The 23,415-nt window shown below is 39.0% G+C and overlaps 1 protein-coding gene across 1 annotated transcript in view; it reads right to left on the bottom strand.

Annotated features, from left to right (window-relative positions):
* Positions 1–13,364: 13,364 nt before the first annotated feature.
* SUGCT (succinyl-CoA:glutarate-CoA transferase) overlaps positions 13,365–23,415 on the bottom strand; it is a 315,880-nt gene continuing 305,829 nt past the window's right edge. The window contains exon 14 of the mRNA XM_066323055.1: positions 13,365–13,711. Coding sequence (XP_066179152.1) covers positions 13,548–13,711 — 164 coding nt within the window. The 3' untranslated portion in view covers positions 13,365–13,547. The remainder of the gene's footprint in view (positions 13,712–23,415) is intronic.

A 23,415-nucleotide genomic window follows, 5' to 3' on the forward strand; every position in this document is an offset into this window, starting at 1 on the left:
CACGTGTTGATTCAGTCATTCAGAAGGATTTTATACATTCACAGCAAGAACATAACTTACCTTTTAAGCACTCCAAGTTTTCACCTAATGGCTTTTTATTGGCAAAAAAAAGCCTCATCTCTGCATTCAAACAAAAAGCTGTTGATTTATCTAGCCTTTTTAGGTCAGGTACCTACGGCCTAGATACACCCCATACCTTTCTCTTACATTCTGTAGCCCAGAGCATCACAGCACATAGGGCACTTGCTCCAGAAAAGTGACCTTTGTTCTCAACAATATCCTACCAAGGACACTAATGGTAAAAGCCATCACAAACTGAGCTGATACTCTAAATGCTTCAGTGAAACAGAGACACATTAGTTAAATGCAGATTAGCATAAAATATATTTATTTGAGTCCCAAACAGACCTGTGAGGCTCAGTTATCTGTGAAACAGGAGCAGGACTTCGACCACAGCTTTTTACAGATGAAAATACTAAAGCTTGCACTACATAAAAGGAATATCTGATGTATCACATAACATGAAGAAAAAAAGAGTTAAAATTATTGGACATATGGAATGCACATGTGTAAGTAAAAATTGAGGGTTAATTACTCACGTAGTATTATACTATCAATGAAGAGAGCTTAAATGTCAACTTGAGCTCCAGAATTTTTAAGTCAACAATAGTCCACTACTCGTCTTGAGGAAATAGATTAATTGCATGCACCAAAATATTTTAATAACAGTATGTAACTAGAAAAAAAAAATTACTCAAGACACATAATCCAAACCTACACCAAATTTCTAGGTAATAACAAGAGAAAAAAAGATATAGCATGTTTAAAGATTTATTTAAAAGGCAAATCTTGATTTTTCTGCAAGAAATTAAATTTAAGGATTTTTTCTTAACCAGAAACCAGAATCCTAAGCAAAAATTTAGGTTTTTTTTAAGCATTAGCTGATTTCCTTCAAAAAAAATTTTTTTTTTTGAAAAGGCAACTGCACCACATGTATTGAGTAGCATTTAAAAAAAAAATCAAAAACCTGAATTCTTTCTTCTCCTTTTTATGAAGAAAGGTCAGGAAACATCAAGCCCCTATTTCATCATGGAATTTTTTTTCCTGCCTCTGTAACTCTTGCCAAAATCCATTCTTTATCTAAGGCAAATAAAGAATGTGTTTAATGTAGAGCACCTTATTTTTCTAAACACCCACGTAGCTTTCTGAAGGTAAACAGATGCATCAGAGGGAGTAACAAGACACTGAACTGCATCAGAAGGGTTTTCGAAGTTTGATTGCTTTGTTATACTGCTGTTAGATGCCATGCAACCAAACAAAACCAGTGCTTCTTTTGAGGAAACTTTTGCCATCTACATCAAACTCAGAAAAGTGAATTGTCATGATTTAAGTTCACTACAGGTTACAGCAGTTTAGATATCTTCCAGGAATCTGTTTTCAAAGCAGAAATATATGTCCTATAGTAAAAGAAATAGCACAACTTCACTCTAGCATCACTGTTACACCAGCTGTGTCCCTCTGACATGGCTGGATGCTTGTCTAGAAATGACACCAGAGTGGAAAGGATGGCTGTTGAGACCATGCTCCACAGCTCCACTGCATTTGGGACTAAACGTGCTCTTAAACAACATGGCTTTGGCTGTGTTTCACTGGGAGGTTAAGCTTACATCCTTCAATACCTAAGCAGCAGTATTGAAAGACAGGACATTACTGTCTAGTGATGGGTGCTGCCACAACATTTACTAAACCATGAGTTATGCTCACGAGTGATAGCCATAGCTGTGAGTCATCAACTGTCTGCACAGAAGTGCCCTGTTGCACACTCCCATTGGCACCATGGATGGGCTTTCTCTGGGCCTGGTTCCTCCCACACAGTGGAAGGGCCAAGTGAGCATGATCTCTGCAGTTTCCAGGGGAAGAAAATGGAAAGCACAAGTCCAGCTACTGGAATGATCAGTTTGAAGAACTAGACTTAGTTAAGTTCCCCACCACCTCTGCCCTGATTTGGCAAGAGTTAAAGGAGTTAGAGGATTAGGGAAACAAATGTCCTGTTATTTTAGAAAAGTTAAGTCCTGGAATGATTGCTGCCAGGGGGCCACAGCAACAGAACAAACAAAAAGAGAGAGAGTCAGGGCAATTCTTTCCTATCAAGTTGGCATACACCCCAGAGATTGTTCAGCAACTCTCCAGGATCAGTGAGAAAAAGTCAGATGTGGGAACATAGCTTTGCCTTTGCAAGCATCAGCAACCTTTTAAACACTGAGTGTAAGCACTCTGAAGTGAGCTGGAACATGAAATTGGGCTGTGTTCCCAGCTGGTGTGTACTGGTGTCATTCCAGCCCCAGAAAGCTGAGCTGTGTGGTACAGCTGTCCTCATGGAATTGTGCTCCCAGGTACCACCAGTGCTTCCAGTTGCAACACAACTCCACACAGAGGCTCTGTGGTTACCTCCATTTCAAGACTGCATAGGCAGTTGTTCCCCAACTGCAGCAGCTGGAGGACGCACAATTCTTTGTCACTATTTTAGATCTCACTAGGGATGAGGAATTAGGCTTAGACAGAGTACCCATAAATTACTCTACCACAGCACTCAAACCACTGGAAGAAGCATACTTGCTCCTTTTCAGCAATAAAAAAGTGTCAAAGGAAGGGTAGTTTTAAGTCAACCACACAGGACTCCCTCCAAGCACCATGAGGCAGAGCTATAAGTCAGGACAGAAACCAAAGAGTTAAGCTGCATTCCTCACAGAGTACCCATTAAAAGAAAAACCCCTCTCTTCAGCCAGCTTCAAATCCAGTATTCTGCAAAAGTGAATTAGAGTGGCTAGAACAGAGCTTTTTTAAAGCAGTTTACATTGGACAGATCACAAGAACAATAATCACAAAACATGCTTTCTGTGAACCTTCCAAATTATCACATTTCTTCTTTTGACAACTGAAAACATTCATAGGGTGGGGGGAAAGTCTGAAATCTGTGGGATAAGTGTAAGGCAGTTTAAAGAGCTGATGCTCTGAAATAGGGAAAGAAAAAAAAAAAAAAAAAAAAAAAAAGCAAGCCTTTTGAGTATAGTCCAAACTCATAGTGATAGAAGAAACAAGATACTTTCCTGATGACAAATTCCAAAAGAGCTACTTTCCTCAAAATTTATAGCTATGAGAAAAGACTCGAAGTAAAATTAGTACCTCATTTTTCTGATCAAACACACAGAAATGTCTGTTCAAGGGCAGTCCTTGCCCAGACACATTGCAAAGCAACAGGATAAACCAGAGAACAAGAGGTGGAAGTGTGATAAAGAGAAACCCTGGGTGAAGCCAGTAGGCAAAGAGCTCAGGGGATGCCCATTTTATGCTCAGATTACCTGCCATAAATTTCTGAGCGTAAGTGTCAGGTGTGACTTGTCATTGTACCCTGGTATTTCTACACTTACAGAGCTGCAGTGCTGTTAACGCTCTGGCAGTTTTGCTGGCTTTCTTTCCCATAGGCAGGCACTCGTAGATTTGGCATGACAGAGTGACCCAAATCATATAACCAACAGCCAGCAGGACCTACCCTGCTCCACAGCCTACAAGCTTTCCTTCATTCCTGCCTTGCTTTGAAAGGCATCATGGCTGCATCGGAGTCATCTCCTTTCCAAGAGAGGGACAATCCCAAATTTCACTTTCCAAATACCTTACAAGACCTCTCTCCACTGGCTTCTCCAAATTGTTGTTCCTCTACCCAAGGCATGCACTGAATCCTCCCTGCAGACCTACTTCTCATTAGGGGTAAGGTCTGTGACCCCAGCTGTCTCCTGACACACCCTGCTGTGTGCCCCTCCTCCCTGCAGGGCCCATCACCTCCTTCCTTGCAGGAAAGGGGAGGACACCACAGACACCCCTCACCTCTGCCTTCCTGCTCTGTTTTGGCCTTGCTCTCGAAGGAGTCAAACTGCAAGTCCATTGCTGGTGCACCCACTGACAGCTGCTCTTCCTGAGCAAATCCCCTTTACATCAGCAGCATAGTCTGGAGATGTAAAAGCAAGGATGTTTTTCAGGTAGTGATGTCTAAAAAGAATATCTTTTGAGCCCAAATACACTTTCATTTACTTTTGGTCTCTTCAGGACTTTAAATGGGATAATTAAGATTCGAGCATCATGGGCTTAAAGATAAGTTACTGACATTAGATTTGAACAACACCCTGAACTCCTGATTTTTCTTTCTTTGGAAGCTGTTGCATTTCCACCTCGACTTGCATGGAAGCTGAACATTTAACCTGTACATTTTGATGTGACTGTGTAGGCCATTTATTTACTCTTCATTTTTCACTTTGAGTACAGATTGCAAAACTGGATATTTGCTGAAATCAAATGGACTTTTTGTTTTGTCCTGAAAGGCTGATTTCAGTAACTAACCAGCAAGGCTCAAATGACAGGTTTTGCGTGTCTTCAGCAGTTTTAAATTTCTTCTGTATTTGAACATGCAAGATTTCAATCCACTTCTCATTGCTATCTGTTCTTCTGAAGTTCAAATATGTCAGTATTTCCTGGAATGCATATGAGCATTACAAATAAAATCAGATTGAAGCTCATTTTCAAAAGGTTTGGCAATATTGAGACCTACTTTTAAGTGTAGGCAGATTTAATGTTCATTTGTGTCCAGGAAGTTCAGAGGGCTCCACATGCACACCTTGAAAGCAGAAACAAACCATCTGAAATTAATGAGGTAAGTGTGGGTTCCAATTTTTCTATCTGGGAAAGGTGGAGTGAAAAGTTCAAAACCAAAAACTTTATAAAATCAGGACTATTAATTAAATGCCGAGCCAGAATCTATCAAAGGCAAGGAAGTAATTCCATGTGCTCCACTTGGCATGGAATCAGGCCCTTCATTTGAAATTTTGCAGAGTGAGGAGTATGGAAAACAACAGAGTGTTACCTTTTGTTTTTAAAAGGGCAAAGTCTCTTGTCCACCCTTCTAGAGAAATTCTCTAACTGGGAAAGCAGTGAGCCCATATCTCCAGATCAGAGAACTGATCTGGAATAATTGCCTAGGTAATTTGAACTTGACAGTTAGACATCCCTGGCTTCCTCCCTGCCCTGGTTGTAGAAGTAGCTGTGCTTGTCTATGTGTCTCTCCTCCCCCACGTAATTTCACCTCTCTGGTAACCACCAGGCACACTCCAGTGACCAAACAATGCAGTGCCTAAGGCCTTCCTGCAACCCTACAAAAATTTCTCCACAAGGCTACCCCAGGTCACTGCTAGTGCTCTCTGCCTTTTCACAGCTGGGATCATTCACCACACCTTTAAAGCTATGTGTCCCTATTTGACCTACCACAAGGATCCATCGCAGTAACATATACATGACAGATTTTCCTCAGTATACCAAGGCCATTCCCTTCCTTCACAGTCTATCCCTTTCCCACTTTTATTTCTTCTCCTATGATTTCTCATACATCTTATAATCTCTTTTTCTTTTCTTCTCTTTTCTGATTTCCTTTTTTTTTTCTAGTTTCTTATTTTTCCTTTCCATTTTTTATTTTCTCTTTTACCGCTTGTCTTTTTTTTTTCCTACTTTTTTTGCTTTGCCTTCCTTCTATTTTTCTCTGCCTTAGATGTAAAACCTTCTTCTTTCAGCTTTTGCGAGAGCTGTCAGTAGTTCTTCCCAGGAATATACATTGCAGCTAATCTCCTTAACCTTAAATTCACCATTCCAGTCAGAAAATGAGATTAACTTCCTGAACTTTTTGCAGTTGCTGCCAGAAAGGCCAAAGTCTAAAAGCTCGTGATCTCGTTTTTATACGTAAGCAACCACTAGGTACAAAGATACTATCTGTTTATACCCAAATGATCTGTGGAGGTCTTTCACAAGCCCTTTGGGGAGGCTTCTCTCTGTTTCAGTAATGGGAGATTGGGAAACTGCGGTTGTTCATATTGGTTTTACAGGAAAAATAAAATGTCTTCACTTTGCAAAAGAATTTAACTTCTCTGCTATGCTGCAACACATGCATTTTTAAATCAACACAATGCCTCTGCAAGACAGACAATGGATTCCATCTGTCTAAACAGAGATGGCCTCTGCTATCAGGTCAGTTTCCAATCCTTACTTTGTCCTTCTGAATGGAAAGTACCAAACCCCATACAGATAACCTGAAGGAAGGGAATGGGACTTGCCCAGCATCAAACAGGAAATCTGTGGCGTGCAGATTTTCTGATAGCCCTCAGTTTGCCCAACAACCAGTCCTCTCCATGTGACTTTGAATTCTTTAAAACTCTTAAAAGGGAGTAAAAAGAGCTATGATAAATTCCATCCTTCCAAGAAGTACTGCTGTATTTGCTACTACCAATCTTCATTCCCTCCCTTAAGAGCTTTGGTTCTCTCTCCTTTTTCTGAGAAGAATTTGAAGAACTATCTTTGATTTTACTTGTAGAAAGAGGTGGGGAATACAGTTAAAACTGTTTTCAGTCACACAATGCTTATTTTCATAGCATTATAAATGTTCATATCCAACCTATTCAAATACATGTGGCATATCATGAAAGAGAACCTTTTTCAATTTAGCTAATAGCATCGGCCTGGTCCCAGCATCCAGCTGCTGATATCAACAACCAGATATTTCAAAATCATCATTACAATTCACTTCCAGTGTATTCCTAGAAATAACTTCTAAAAATATCAGCTCCCTAAAGCTAAAAGAATCAAGCTGGACAAATTCCAGGCCAGTAAGGAAGCCAGCAATAACCTGCATTTTGTTCTTTGGACAAATATATACAAGAGATGTTGCCAGATCTGTATCAAAAATCTTGCTATAGCTTCTTCTAAAATAGCATCTAGGTACATTGTTCTATCATAGTATTCTCTCCTGAATTTTTAAATCATTATTGACTATTTTAGGGTCTGATCCTGGAGTTTTTGGGTGTTCAAGGCTGCAAAAAGTCAACAGTTCTCGCAAAAAGCTACACAAAAAGGTCAGAATTCCTCTCTTCCTCAAACACAGTTCAGTAAATGAGTATTCTTCTGATGCCACTAACATTGCTAATAGCATGGTCATTAAGGCAAATACAAATACATATAAAGGCTTGTGTGGCTATTGATGTAAAAAACACATCAAATTTTTTATTATAATTTAAAGTGAAAGTGCAATGACCCTTCCAAAAGAATAAAAACTCTAATGATTTAAGGCTTCTGGATGAGAGCACAGACAAGGCTGAGAGCTTTTACCTTAGGAACTTAAAGCAATGAGGCTTCACGTACCTGGAATGCACAAATTTATGGTACTGAGGTTCAGGCTATAACCCTGCTGAAATCAATGTGAATGCCTCTTCATTGCCTTTAATTGTCCAATATTTATGGCACAAAATAGATCTGTAATGTATTCAAAGAGATTTCATGCTTTAGGAGAATGAATTCAATGGTCAGAGGTAAGATATTTTGGAAATCTGTGCTCTAAAACTTCACAAATGCAGCTGTGAATGCAAAGGAAAGAAGACAACAATTAGGAGGAAATTTGAAGAAAGCAAGTCCATAAAACCTCACAAAATGAGTCAGCAGACAGGACAGACTGTTCAAAAGTATTAACGATTGCAAATTTGTTAACAAATTAGCATGCCTACCAATTTACCACCATAGACTAAAAGTAACAGCCCTCACCAGGTCTTCGGATGAGCTTCAGGTCGTTCTCATTGTTTTGCAATCAGGATCTGTGGTCATTCAGTTTGGTCATTTAAACTTTTGTCTGGTATGTTAAAATCAGAACTGTTCTACAGAGGTACAGGGAGACTTGGGCTGAACTAAAGCCATCAGCCCTACTGCCACACTACAGAATCTGGAGTTTTCTGTCAACATGGGTGCAATTAAGTCTCAAGTAGTGTTTTCTCTCTTTGATCTTAGTTATTCTTAAGTTTCTTTCTCTTAATCTTTTCCCCATCAAACATGGAGAGTTTAGTAGAGTGGACATGATACAATGAGTGAGCAGAACTGCCTATAAGTACAGGCAGTTGGACAACATGGTTTGTTCCTGAAGAATTCAGAAAAATGGTATCCTTGTAACATCTGTAGAGGTTTGTAGAGTGACTGCTTTATTATCCAATTTTTCTCTGACTAAACAGTATTTCCCTATTTTTTCTCTGACTAAACTGTATAAGCAGCACTGTTTACTCACAGGATGAATACAAGTCATATATCACTGGTGTCCCAAGGCCACCTGGCCTGAAGATGATAGGGGCATGAGACACTTAAACTGTGACTTGCAGAAAATTTTGCAGTAGCTTTCTTGATTCAGTGCTCCCATCTTTCTGCTAAAAGTCCTTACTCCCAAAGTTGACTTTGGGAGACAGATTTTGATGAAAAGACCAAAACAAATTATCAGAGAACTGTCACATTTCTCACATGTTTGCTTTAGTCAAGGCTCAATCCACCAGGAGAAGAAAGTCTCAGTGGGAAATGTACACACTATTCTACATTTTTATACACAATTTTTTTATGTGAAACTTTACCTACTCCTAATATGGATCTCCAAGAAATGGGAGATATATATGCATTCCTTTACCAGGTTACACATCTTCAAATTTCTTTTTATACTTAAAAGGTCTTTCAGTTAGTTTGTGGTAGTTGTTAGACAAATATTGAAATAGCTAGCTGACACAGAAGCAATTGCAGTGAAGTAAGCTCCTCCCCAGTCTGCTTCTCTGAGAACTTTGTAAATAAGCAGTGTGACACTGCTCACTATAAATTAAACCATAATGAGTTTTTTTTTAAGGAAGGCAGTTTATTATACTCTTCACATTATGATTTTTAATAATTTCTTGATAACTAAGGACTAATTGGTACTGACTGATTCATTTTTAATTGTAGCTCTAGGGAATAAGAAAAGAAACTGAAAATCAAGACCTTTTCTCCACCTTAACCCTTGCCTGAGTCCCCCTTCATTGATCGGCACAATCTGAGCCAAAAAATAGATCTTCTTCAAAAGTTTCATGTGCCCTTGCCATATGAGATCCCAGGTATATTTCTCATGTCTGTCACAATAGAAACATACAGTAATTGAATTGATTGGTTGTCAGCTTTAAAATGGTGACTGTATCACTGTTTATCACTGTATTTTAATCACATTGGCCAGTATCACGGAGGCCTCTGTGTAGGGGCGTGACTTGATTCAACAGGAACTGCTCTAAAGCTGGTAGGGGTTTTTTCACCAGCTAATAATCTTTAGCATTTCATCAGGCCACATTAAACTCAATGTACAAGCAGTTAAGAAAAGTACTGTATCTGGCACTGTTTAATGTCACTGATGTGAAATGTGAGCAGCTGTGCCAGCATTCCTGAATTCTGAAAGTACTTTACCTTTCCTTTGTCTTTTGGAAATTAAATACATTTAAATATGTTTTGGGCAAATAAATACATTTTAGCACAGTGCTATAATGTTAGGAAGGTCAAAGGATTAACTGTGTCTTGTCATGTAGATAATAAAAAAAAAAAATCAAGACCATTTTCATCACAGAGCTGCCTAGCTGCCTTTTATCTCCAGGTTCACCAGGGCTGAGGATTTACAGTGCTCTGTGAGTGTCAGAGCTATATGGCAATTTAACAAAAACGCTCTCTCCAGTTTTTGAGTACACATGCACGCTCCCTGGAAGAACTATTTCTGACTGCTATTTTAGCCTCAATATATTGAGGCTAAACACTAGATATTTTTGAGACAAGCTTTAGTCTCTGAAGAAGCAAGACCAAAACTGATTAATATCATCAGACATCAATCTATTTCAATGAACCTAAAAAAAAGGATTTTCATATTTTGTATGCAAGTCAGGGATAGCAATAGTTTCCTTTTCTCTGCTTTTTTCAATATTAAAAGATATAAAAATGACAAAATAACATTTTTATTTTGATTTTATAGACTTGAGAAGAAGAAGAGCCTTCCCTTCATTACAGTTAAGTGACCCTCTTTAACAGACCGTTCTTCATATCAATATGGCTTCACTGGCCTTTACACATTAGCTGGATGACTGATGTGGCTGGTGAGTTTCTGACAGTTAGTTTCTGATTGTTCCTCCTGGCCACTAAACAAAAAACACCAATTATGTATTTGAGTTCCAGGACACTCATTGCAGACAAGCATGCAAGGACTTCCCAATTGCACAGGAAGGTTCTAGGGAAGAGTTACCAGGAACAAGATCTGTGCAGGAGCAAGAAAAATCCATTACTGCCCATTTAACTGTTATTTAATTGAATTTTTCTTTTGATGCATTAAAATATCCCTCAGTGAGATCCTCAGGCTATGCAAAATCCACCAGACTCTGCCTGACCAGTTTCGCAGTCTTCTGGGTGATTTATACTTGGTCTAGAGCTTTGCTAGCTTGCATGGAAAAGAAAGGTAGACAGTTACATGAGGAGGGCTGAGGAAACATTTTTAATAGTGAAGATAATATGAGAACAGTGGGATCCCCCACTGAAGAGAATGAAGCCAAAGTAGCCATGGACCATGGCATCAAGAACAGATGCCAGAATGGAAAGCTCCTTTTCCAATGATAGCTAAAGCCTCCCGGCAAACATCTGTAAGAAGATTCAGTTTGTAACTAGACAACAGTTGTGTTCTGTATCACTCTTTTGGTTTTGGGGGTTTTTCATCAATTTTTTTAATACAGTGATGTATAAATCAAATCAAATTAAAGCAAATACCATGCACACTCTCACATCATGGCAGCACCAGAAGATTCTTTTCCAATTTAAGAAGAGTAAAACAAACATTCATTGCCAGAGACAGCTGTGTATAGTCATCACAAACTACCTTTCTTCCTCAAAAGTGGAGGGATCTCAGTTTATGAGTTTCAGAATCCCATGTGATCGCTGATTCCAAGTTTTGAGGTACATGAGAAAACCATTTTGAAATTACAATATTGTCAAAATGCAACTGAGCTCTAGAGACACCTATTTATGAAGATTCTTAGGAAGAGTGCAGTAAATTTCTTTTTGATTTTTTTTCTGACTTTATTTGTTTATTTTTAAAGAAAATATGCTTTTAAAAGCTTAAATATTATCATGATAATTATTTAAGTGTCTTCCAAATAATCCAAAACCAAAAGACCAAGCATTATGAAAGGGTAAAACTTTATGATCAGACATTGCAAGATAAAGGACTTTTTAGCATCCAGACACCCATCTATTTAAAGGCTTCCATTTATTTCAGACTTAAAGAGTAGCACATCAGTCTGTGTGTGAGTCTTTGCCTTAAACACTGAGAAATGGTATCTGAATTTCTCCTGTTGCAGTAACTACTGGAAGGTGAGACAAAATAATGTCCCTGATTACCCCTTTAGGCATTTGACTGTCAACACAGCAAACTGCAAAGGAAAAACACTAATGAAAAAAAGAAAGGCAAACACTATTTGAGTGTGAACTCTGCACAAAATACTTTATGGAGTTTAAAGTCAAATATTCAGCTTATTTAAACCAGCATTACTATGTTAAAGTTAAAGCAGCTCTGCCAACTTACTGTAGCTAAGGACGTGGTGATTAGCTATTTCCATTGCTTGGAAAAGTACAGGAGAAAACCTGATTTTTTTTTTAAATCCTTTAACAAAACTGAGCAATATTTACTATACATTGTGTATGTGATTCTTAGAAATGTGAAGAAAAGAACCCTTTGGAAAGTAAACACAGAAAATTTATTTCCGAATGTTATCTGACAGATTTTTTCGTTAGCAAACAAAGCTTAGTTCAATACCAGATTATCCATTTTATATGAAGCAGAATTCAAATTTCTGCTTTTCTCATTAAAAAGGGGATGTTCCCCTTAGATTAAAAGGAAGGTGGACTGTATCAAAACCTCTTCCAATTCAGTTTCAGTTCTTCCCCTATGGTGTCCCAATTCTCAGTTCAGACTTATTTCTATATTTATTTTAGAATTCACTCTTCCAGGATCTCATGATGTCTTTAGCACATGGATGGAGTACAGTGTTTGGTGCCAGGAATGCAGTGCAGAAAAATAAATAAATTAGAAGAACGCAAAAACCAGAGAAAACAAGCAAAAAAATGAATGAAAACACTGAGCTTCAAAAATTAGCAACTACAGTGGGGTTCCACTGCAATTTGATTATGTAATAACCTCTTTTCTTCTCCCAGAAGGTACTACACAACTACACAGCTCTTCTCCCAGAGTTGTGAAGTTCAAATGTACTACAGAGGATCTTGTTTGTTAGAGTGGAAACAAAGTGACAAGCTACTTATAATGCCAGACCTATTCTGATACTTTGAGAGAAACATGGATATGGTGTGTTGAGCGTTGAATTTAGTTTTATTCAGTTCTAGGAATAGAAAGGCTTTGCCTCTCTCCCAGTGTGCACACGACAAAGGCTAAACCCTTCCAAACACTGAGTTTACTTTAGCTATAAATTATACACCATCACATAGGAGCCTGGCATGTCTTCTGTGAATGAAGAACGGTCAAATTGGTTTGTAGAGAAGAAATGGCTCTCCAATCTTTTCCTTACTATTTCTCATGGATCAAATCCTTCTACCTTCTTCCACTGCATGGTGCCTTACTCTCAAGAGCAACCCTACTGAAGGATACAGTATTACGAAATTTGAGGAAGATCTGTCAACTCTCACCATGTTTTAATCATAGGGGTTGGACTGAGTCAGAAGTTTGTTTCAGATTTCAACCTGTGCTTTCTCCATAATGGAGGTGGTTTGGATGGTCACTAGAGTCAGAGACAGGGATCAGTACCTACCAGGAGAACCAGGCTGAGCTATCTGGCAAGTTTTGGTATTCAACATTCAGCATATGGTTTTCTGAGAACCAGTGTTTAATGAAGAGTACCCTGGGCTTTCTGAATAAAATTACAGAAGACTATTCAGCCATAGTTTGTCTCTCAACTGGTCTCGGAACAGGTATTTTTGATAACTGAAGAACTGTGCTGATTTCAGCTTCTTTCTGCTAACATGTTGAGATTGTCATGACTACACAATTACATTATAAAGACATATTAATAATTTAGTAATAATAATAAAGACAATAATAAAGACATATTAGTAATTTGGAATTCCAGGGAATAGAGATAAATTTTGCAATAGTTACTCTTGATCTGAAATAGAGATGAACAAAGTTTTCAGGATGGGTAATTCTGTTCAAAATCAATCAGACCAACTATCGATTTGTAAATAAATTACTTTATATTAAAATACAAAGCAGCTTTCTGTGAGTGGAGAGTCTAATATACAGATTTTAAAGGTTCTGCTTCTTTTCACTAACATCATGTCTTTCTGGGGACAAATGTTTAGGCAATTACTGTAATTATGATAAGGACTCCATTTTCCATGTGAAGTACAGAGAATGAGTAGTCACACAGGACTGTATAATTACATTTATTCCCAACCCCCCCAAGTAAATCTTTCACTCAGACAGCATGAGATTGTTTATTTGATACATCAGTGTTAAAATCATACAAACATACGTGGAAGAAAATTACGAATTAAATTATGTCTTCTCTTTGAGTCCCATTAGGGAAACTGAAGGGAGCAAAGAGAGGACAAAGTAATGTGAACTCAGTGGGAAGGAATGTAGCTAATGTTCCTTATCTGACCTCATGCTGAGCCACAGCACCAGTGTGAAGCAGTTCTTCTATAGCGTCATCCTCATACCCCAGCATGCTCTTCAGTATCTCCACTGTGTGTTGCCCAACAAGTGGAGGGGGTTTTGCATGTGACACAGCAAATTCACTGTATCTGACACCTGGTCCTGAAAAAAACAAAAAAAAATAAAACAAATAGGAGGGGAAATTAATTTCCAGAATGACTACCCATATTTATATTGAATTGTCTATGTTAGTTTAAAGGACAGTACCTCATTTTCACACCAGTTCTAATCGCAGTCTTTATCACAGAAATGTTATACTCTGAAATTACAGACTAAAAAAATATTCCAGATTGCAATAATATACCAATAATCCAGTTTTAAATAGTTCACTCAAATGCAGAATGGCTGGATAATCACTAATGTTAAGAAAGTCTTCCATTTTTTCCAGTGATATGTGTATCAGGGTGCTTTGACTCATATTTCGTCCCTGGTCTTCCATTCTCTGTTACCTGAACAGCAATGCCCAGCCCACTCAGGATGCAATGCAGAAATCCTCACATTTCTACAACCCGAGGCAGCACAAGCATAAGGACACAATAAAATGTCATGTTAACACACTTTTACTGATGTCAGAGCAGTGCACAAACAATGGGTAGCACCATCTCCAGTTGGCAGCAGCTCAAGTACTTCTGTAGTGTGCTCCATTATCCTGCAGTGACACAGAACTGACAGCATGCATAGACATGGTATTTCCCAGCTTAGTTTACATTTTTTATCAAAAATACAAGCAGCGGTAGCCATAAGAAAATAAACAAAAATTTATTTGCTCTGGCAGGAATAATTTCAAAAGTGAAAATCTGCAAGCTGGCAACGTTATGAAGACTTCTGTGTCTTCTATTGCAGGAAGTCAGATCTCATGTTTTAGGGATGCTCTGTAGTCAACTGATTTCAGTGTAGCTCCCTGCAGGCAAGTAGCTATACCCTTACTACCAGACTCAGAAGGGAGAATGAACCACAAATTTACGCAGGGATCCGAAGTGAGGTATGTACTCAGCTCACACATAGAAAGATTACCTGCCTCATGGAGAAAGAGAGGATAATAATTTCCTTAACTGCTAACAGAAAACTCTTCTTTAATACAAAACTGAAAAACCATTAATGCTATTGGCAAAAGGATTCCTCTATTAATATTAATGGCTTTTATTGCATAAAAAAATTATTTACAAAAATATTATATTTCATTATATCTTTGTCTATGAAACTACAGCTTTACTTCAAAATGCAAAGAAATACAAAGAACATTTCAAATGACAGAACAGTGTTTGTTTTATTTCTGAAGAAATAGAATATTGACCAACAAGGGAAGTGAACCACAGCATGAACTGATAAATTTATGTCATGAAGCTACTACTTATTTGAGGAGAGATACTGACAAAGGTCAGTCAGGATGCCAACACATGACATTTTCTATGTTTCTGCCAGTCTTCATGAACTGTAATCAACTGTTTAATTTTCACTGGAAACATGACAGATTGAACCAAGTGGGATCATGGACCTAAAGAGAAAGGCTAGAGAAAAACACTTTTAAAACTGTTTGCAAAAAATGTAAAAAAACCCCACCACTACCACTAAAATAAATCCTAAACTGCCACCTCCCTTTCCACTCCAGGAAAGACAAAATAAGAAAAAAGGTGCCTAGAAAAACTTTCTTTTCCAAGATGATTTGGTACATTTCTGAGAAGTATGCTCCTGGAAGAACTAATGGTTAGACTTTAATGATCTTAAAGGTCTTTTCCAACCCAGATGATTCCAGGATTCTATGTGCGGTTTCTGAGTTTAAAAGGGAAAGTAGTTAGAATTAGGGAATTGCAGACCAAATAATTTAACTCTCAGTTCCATTCAATACTGGAAAAAATAATCGCAGTGAAAATACTTAGCAGAAGAATAACAGCCAGCATGTACCTCTTATGAACAAATAGTGTATGTAATCTAGATATAGAAGTTTAGTTCCTTAGACACTCTTTAGAGACACAGAAGATGAAAGTACACACTTACAGTGTCTTTTAAGACACTGGTAAATGAGTAAACCTGGCCAGATGAAATATGATCATCAGTGTTTCTCCATCAAGGAAAGGGTAGAAAAGTGCTCTAGATGGGGAGCTTTACCATTCAGACATCAAGTCAGGGGATGACCCTCTGTGATGGTTTAATTCCAGCCAACAGCCAAGCTCCCCACAGTCACTTCCTCACCCCCTCACCAGTGGGATCAGAAGGACAATCAGAACAGGCAAAGGTAGAAAACTCACATATTGAGATAAAGACAGGGAAACTAAAAGCCTTGCACACAAACAACAGGAGTTCTCTACTTCCCATGGGCAGGCAGGTGTTTAGCCACCTCCAGGGGAGCAGGGCCATGTAAGAGTGACTTGGGAAGACAAATGCCAAGACTCCAAATGTTCCCCGCCTTCATCCTTCTTTACCCCACTTTATATACTAATCTTGATGTCATACTATCTGGAAAGTCACTTTGGTCAGCTGTGGTCACCTGTCCTGGTCATGTCTCCTCCAAACCTCCCATGTGCCCCCAGTCTTACCAGTGTGAAAGCCTTGCTCAACAGTTTAAAAAAAAAAAAGAAAAACAAACAAACAAACAAACAAACAAAAAAACCCACCTCTTTATTATCAATCCTGTGTTCAGCACAAATCTTAAATACAGTCCCATGCCAGCCACTGTAAAGAAAATTGCCTCTACCCCAGAAAAGACCAGCACACCCTTCAACCAGTAGAATGCCAACATTTGACTTTCAGAAAGAAAATTCTCTGTTATTTTCCATAAACTGGCTAAAGAAACAAGGTCTAGATAAACCCAAAGCCAGGTGAAATACTGAGAGGGAAATCACATTCAGAGAATTACTTCTTGGGATCTTCTAAAACAGAACATTTTAAGTGAGCTCCAGAGGAATCTGTTCAGCATGAAGCACTTACCAGTTTATTTTTATCTGGATAGCTGATGGAACTCAGATCTTACCTGCTCAGCTTCCTGAGGACTTCAAAAGCTAAAACTTCCTGTGAAGCACATTTCACAATGACCTGGCTACACTGGAGAAATGGTCTGATAAAAGAGGGTGAAATTCAATACTGTCAAGGGGAAGGAATTATGTTTCATTACATAAATACAGGGCAGGAGACAAACAGGAAAGTAGGAACACTGAGGGGCTATTCTAGATCACAAAATGAAGATGAGTCAACAACATCATGCTGTTGTGAGCATCAAGGCAAGCATCATACAGGGGTGTACAAATCAGAGAGATGCCTGCAGGACACATGAAATAATCTTTTTGCTCTAGTTAGAGCTAGCAAGTCACAGCTGCAGCAGTGTCTGGTGTGGGGTCTCCACTGCACAGCCATCTGGAACACCTGAGACCTTCCATGAGACAGAAACTGAAATTTTCACTGGAAACATGACAGATTGAACCAAGTGGGATCATGGACCTAAAGAGAAAGGCTAGAGAAAAACACTTTCAAAACTGTTTGCAAAAAATGTAAAAAAACCCCACCACTACCACTAAAATAAATCCTAAACTGCCACCCCCACCCCAAGCCAAATCCATGCAAACTTCCTGGAAGGAGGAAAGAAATCCTTTTTCATGTCCATGATGAAAAATACTTGACTTAAATTGCAACAAAGGAAACTGTAGGAAACAAAAAAATAAACTTTTATAATGGTAGAGGTAGCAAAATGCTACCATGAAAAACCCCTGAAACAAGCTGAAACAAGCCATGGGAGGAGGCTGTGGAGTTTGTATCAATCCAGTCTTAAGAAAGGAGATTTATTCTAAAATAGTTGATCCTACAGCTGATCCCTGAGGCTTGCCGATGGTTAGATCTCTCACAGACCCTTTCACCCACCAAAATATGTCCCTTTCACCTACTACAAAATGAAAGCTAAGAAATAGCTCACGTAAGGGATAAGTTTTCTATTAAGTTGTTCCTCTGATTCTACTCACTTCAAACACACTGAGTTCAATTTTCAGAGGAAATCTTCAGTGAGAGGTCAGTAAATTTTAAAGTGAAAGGTGACATCACTGGACAATATTTGTACTAATTCCTTTTCTTAGGAGTGAGTAGGAGCCCCAGGAGGGCAGAACTGGCACTAATGCAAGCCACAGGAATGATCTCTGTGCCAACTGAAATGCCTGTGATGATAATTTCAAAGTAAAAATGCCCTTTAGAGATCTATTAGTCTAGAAATTCAGCATAGCCACAAAACTATTATGCAATTTTTATTAAAAAGAAAAGATACAAAGCAATCCTATTTCAGGTGTCTGTATCTGGAAACTCTTTACACCAAGAAAACAGCAGACCTTCAAAGGTTTAGTAGCTACGGACTTTTCATTTGCTTGTGAAAATTTTTGCTAACATAAAAATTGTGGATCTCAAACCCTGAGAGTTTTTGCAGTGATATTGAAAGATGCAGAATAAAATCTCTAAAGAGAGAAAACCAAAACTGACATTGTGTGCAACAGACAGAATGCTTCATGCTTCCCAAAGAAAATTAATCTTACAAACTAGAGCACGCTAGAAAATTGCACAGCAATTATAAAACCGATGTCTTCCTTGAGCTTTTATTGTTTGATGCATAATTCATCACGCTGTTTTTCACTTTGATAGAGTTATAAAGTTATCTACATTCATTCAAAGGAGCTATTTGCTAATGATCCATCATTAACGATTCTCTGTTCTTTCCTTGTGTAACTTCTAATTGGCTTCTGTGTCAATTAGGAGGGTGCAAAGCTTGCCAGTCAGGCTTCAGCAATCCCACGCTCCTACTGAACAACGCTCCAGGAAAGCAACCAGCAGAATGCTATGCAAATGCTAATTAAACACAACTGCCTTATGAGGAAACCATCCCTAGAGGCAGAGAGAGGTGAACTGCTTTAATTAAGGTCAAAAGCATTTGCATGTGGGTGAGTTACAGGAGCCTTGCAGATGAAAACAGGCTTTTGCTGGGGTAGAAGCAGGGTGACTGATGAGAGGATGTAAGGTGGTGGTCACCTGTGCATCCTTGCTGCCAGCAGAACACTATACTCCATTTTGGCATGAAGTTAAGGGGGCATTTATTGTCACCTGAAAAAAGCAGTGAAAGAATGAGTGGTAGCTGTAATTTACCTTTGTCCTGTTAAATTAAAAGGAGTCTGTTTCTCTTTTTACTATGATCACCACTGACAGCAAAGCAAAGAGTTCTTTCACACATTTAAAGTCTAAGTTAATATTTTATTAATATTATCATAATTTTGATTTTGACACATTGCTAAAATACATGCTGTGCACACCACATAACCTACAAGAATTAACAGTGCGACAACAAATCAAAATTTTTATCAGTTGCAACCACAATGACAATTGTAGCAAGACATCTTGAATACTTGAACTGAGCCTCATAATAAATTCTTTTTCTTTGGGGCCTACCTACTATGGCACTGCTAAGCACCACACTGAGCTATTAGTTAAAGACACAGCAAACACATTAAAGCAAAAGAGAAAAATGAGATAAAACCACTGAAACAGGTCCAGATGAAGGTTCCTGCAAGAATGAAATGCCTTTAAACAGTCACCCTAAACAGGTGAAATATACAGCAGTCTTTGGAACATGTCTCTGGGCATTGCTGAGATCTGGGGCTGCAGAAGCAAAGTCAGTTTCACTCTACAAGCAGCAGAAATTAAAGTTGAATTTGAACAATATTAAGTGTACAAAGCATAGTATATAAAAATGGATAAAGGTAATAATCTTTGCTTTGTCCTGACAAATAGCAGTCCTGCAGCAGTGTACAGCAGTCACCGGATGACACATTTTCTACAGCACGAGTTAGAGCATATTGAAGCAATTTAACTCTCAAACTATGTTGACAAAATCAGGCCTAGGGACAGCCAAGCTCAGGAGAAAAGTCATGATTATTTGTTATTATTCAAGTGGGACAAGGGAAAAAAAGGGAAAATTTGAGCTAATGGATGTGTATACATTCTGCTTGAAACATATCATCTACCTTTGCAAAAAAGAGCAACGTGAAACAGCACCATTTGTTTGTTAGTTCTACCCTACCATACAGTGTATTTTATACAGATGTAAGAATCATACGAAAACAAAGAGTATTTGGTTTGCAGTGCAAGGTTTTGGCTACAGGAGCAGCTTCTGGCAGCTGCCAGAAATTTTCCCTATGTCCAATGAAGCCAGTGACAGCCAGCTCCAAGAGAGACTCTCTGCTGAACAAGGTCAAGCCAGTCAGGGGCAGTAGCCCTGCCAGGGAGTAGCTCTGGGGCTATATATTTAAGAAGGGGAAAAAACCTGCAGAACAGTAATTAGAAGATAGAAATCATAAGGTGTGAGAGAAATAGCTGGGCAGATGCCAAGGTCGCTGAGGAAGGAGGGGGAGGAGGTGCCCCAGGTATCAGAGCAGAGATTCCCTTGAAGCCCGTAGTGAAGACCATGGGGAGGCCGCTGTGCCCCTGCAGCCCATGGGGGTCCACAGTGGGGTAGAGACCAATCTGCAGCCTCTGAAGGACCCCAAGTCAGAGCAGGTGGATGCCTGAAGGAGGCTGTGACCCCATTGGAAACCCACACTGGAGCAGGCTCCTGGTGGGACCTGGGGACTGGTGGAGAGAGGAGCCCGTGCTGGAGCAGGTTTGGGCACAGGATCTGTGACCCTCCAGACATCCACACTGTAGCAGACTATTTGAAGGGCTTCAAACCATGGAAGGTTTGGAGCAGTTCATGAAGAAGTACAGCCTTTGGGAATGACTCATGTTGGAGACGTTGGTAGAGGAGTGTCCCATGAGAAGAACCTCACACTGGAGCAGGGAAGAGTGTGAATTCTCCCACTAAGAAGGAAGGAGCAGCAGAAATTCGTGAAAAACTGTTCACAACCTCCAATTCCCCACCCTCCTGCACAAGTGTGGAAGAGAAGGTAGAGAACTGGGAGTAAAGTTAAGGCCAGGAAGATGGGAAGGGTAGGGAGAAGGTGTTCTTAGATATAGTTTTATTTCTTATTATCCTACTGTGACTTGATTGGAAAGAGACTAATTATTCCCCAAGTTGAGTTTGTTTCCTCATGACACTGGTTTTTCTGTGTCCTTACCTCAACCCCTTCCTCTGACCAGCAGAGGAGGTGAGCACTAGAGCAGCTTTGGTGGGCAGCTGGTGTCAACCCACCACACAAACCAAACATGTATGCCTCTTTTAATAACAGGATGTTGCTACACAGCGGTTTTGCAATTCCAATGAAATATCATCAACAGTTAAGAATGATGGCCCAGAGCCAATGCATTTGCACGTAGACCCCTTATATGCTATAGGTCAAGTGCTTGGAGCATGCAGTCAGCTGGTTATGAAACTGGCCTGAAAGAGATCAGCACAAAAGAAGCAGCAATTTTTAAGGCACTGAAAAAGAAAGCGATACAAAATAAGCCCATGAGAGGGGCTTCATGGCTACTATGAAGACCATAAGCATGTTGGAAATTATGTGTACAGGGATATGATACAAGGAGTAGACCAGGGCAACTGCATTTTGAGTGTAGGGTCTCTTCCCATTGGTCCCAGCCATGATTTCTGTCAGTCTGTTATTCCCAGTTGAGAAGATGGCGTGCCCAAGCACACAGCACAGCACAGCTTGGCCACACCACTTTACACCAGGCTTCTTCCCCTTGATGAAACTCAAAGCAGAAAAGCACACAAGACAAAAAAGTTCAATATAAAGTACTTGCTAGTATGAGTAGCGCATACAGGCTTCAAAGTAATCTCTAGAACTAATTGACATGCTCCATCTCAACTGGAAAATTATCATATTTTTCTTTTTCTTACCATAGATCTCAAAGTTTAGGAGCTTAGGACACTTTTTTGGAATCTATTTAATTCCTGGGGGAAAATATTCTTTTTGCATTACATTAGAGCAGGTGATCTACGTTTTAAGGACAACTCATAATAGATTGGGAAAAAAAGTAACTAAGGAAATAACATTCAAAGTCTTGCCCCGCCTTCCTTACTGCTGCTTCCACTTCCTCCCCCACTTAGAGCACAGTCACACAAAGTGTATACTTGGCATCCAGCACAGCTGAGAGGGTGGAAAACTTTGGCAGGATTAGTAGGAATCAGTAACTGAGACTGGAGAGGCTGGACAAACTTACAAATGGTAATAAAAAAAGTAAACCTTGTTGTAGGTGCCATACACATATGAATCATCAGTAAATGCTAACAGTAAAATTGGTAGGGCTGTAAATAGTGTCAATACTAGAAATATCTACAAGCCACCTTTTCTCATTTGGACAAGTCTGACTTCTGTGGAAGAGGCATGAGAACAGTCCAGCTGCACACAAGTCAAAAAACTTTAAAACAGAAGCATTGTGAGAAGAATTACCTGACAGGCAGAATGCAAATATATATTATCTGTGATAGCCCTGATGAGTGTTTAAAAATGAGACCACTTTTAAACCAACACTCAGGCACTGAAAGCATCCCCTACAAATTTCTGAAAATCCCTTGCCAAGTACATTTATAAAAGTACTTTCTCACCTGAAGCTGCATGTATAGAAATGCATTAAGAAAACATTTTATCTATTTCCTATTAACCAACATCCTGGGTATAATCAGGAAAATACCACTCACCATTTATATAACTCTTTACATTTTCAAAGAATCACAGTCCTAACTATTGGAGTAAAGGAAATAATTAATCAGTCACTCTAGTTGCATACTTGAGAGTAATCCCACACAATTTTTCAATCTCAGTAACAAAATTTTGTAATAGGACTCTTGGCACCCAAAAGCTTTTTAAAAAGTTACAGTATGGTGGTATCTATTTTTCCCATGTGCATCACCTTGCAAAGCTGAAAATTTGGCCCAACTTTTTGTATAGACTCACACGGTCCCACTCCTTCCTGAAACCCCTCAAAATCACAAGAGAAGACTTAAAGAAAGACAGGAAGGAAGATGACCAGTAAGAATGAATACCCAGAGGTAGCAATTTTAAAGAACCATAAATTCCTGGGCAATAATCTGTAACTCCATTTCCTAAGGAAACAAGTTTATGTGTCTGTGCTGTCTTTCTAATCATCTGTTTGTCTGCCTTGTCCCCCCCCACACACAGCAACTTCTGAATCTGTCAATCTTGACATAAGTGTAGAAATCCCAAGATAAATAAAGTTCTTAACAGTATTGTGAAAAATGGCAACTGCTGAAGGACAGGTGCCCAAATTACTGCCCTGATGACATTCACAAAAACAAAATGAAACAAAACAAAAAACCCACAGAAAACAAACAAACAAAAAACAACAAAACAAAAATCCAAAACCAAAACAAACAAACAAAAAGAAACCAAAACAACCACCACCCAAAGAATGCATCTGTTATATATTCTGTTTGGCAGCAAATGGCTTACCAGTAAGAACAGACACAGATCTGTCAGATGCATCTAGCACATACTGTACTCCTCTGGGGAGACAAGGCTTAAAGGACATGAGGATAGTTCAGGTCATCAGAAGGATTACATGCAGAGTTTATCAAGGATATAAGTTTGAAGGAAAATGATACTTAGTTCCAGAATTTCTTCTAAGTATCTTTTCTACAGTACTATGGAAGATGTGTTCTAGGGGGTTTTTATTCTTGCAGGAAGCAGCTGAAGAACTACGTGGCAAAGACAAGTTACTGGGAGAAACCCTGCAAAACTCTAAAAGGAAAATCCTGCAGGCACAAGCCTAAACTACTGAAAATCCAAGCTAAAAACATAATTTGTCTCAAGTCATAACCTAATCAATACAAAACACAATCCCACCATAGGATGCTTGTAATCACAGGTTGTGTAGCTAATGCAGAAATA

This window comes from Sylvia atricapilla, chromosome 1, assembly GCF_009819655.1.
Source record: "Sylvia atricapilla isolate bSylAtr1 chromosome 1, bSylAtr1.pri, whole genome shotgun sequence".
In the NCBI taxonomy this organism is placed as follows: domain Eukaryota; kingdom Metazoa; phylum Chordata; class Aves; order Passeriformes; family Sylviidae; genus Sylvia; species Sylvia atricapilla.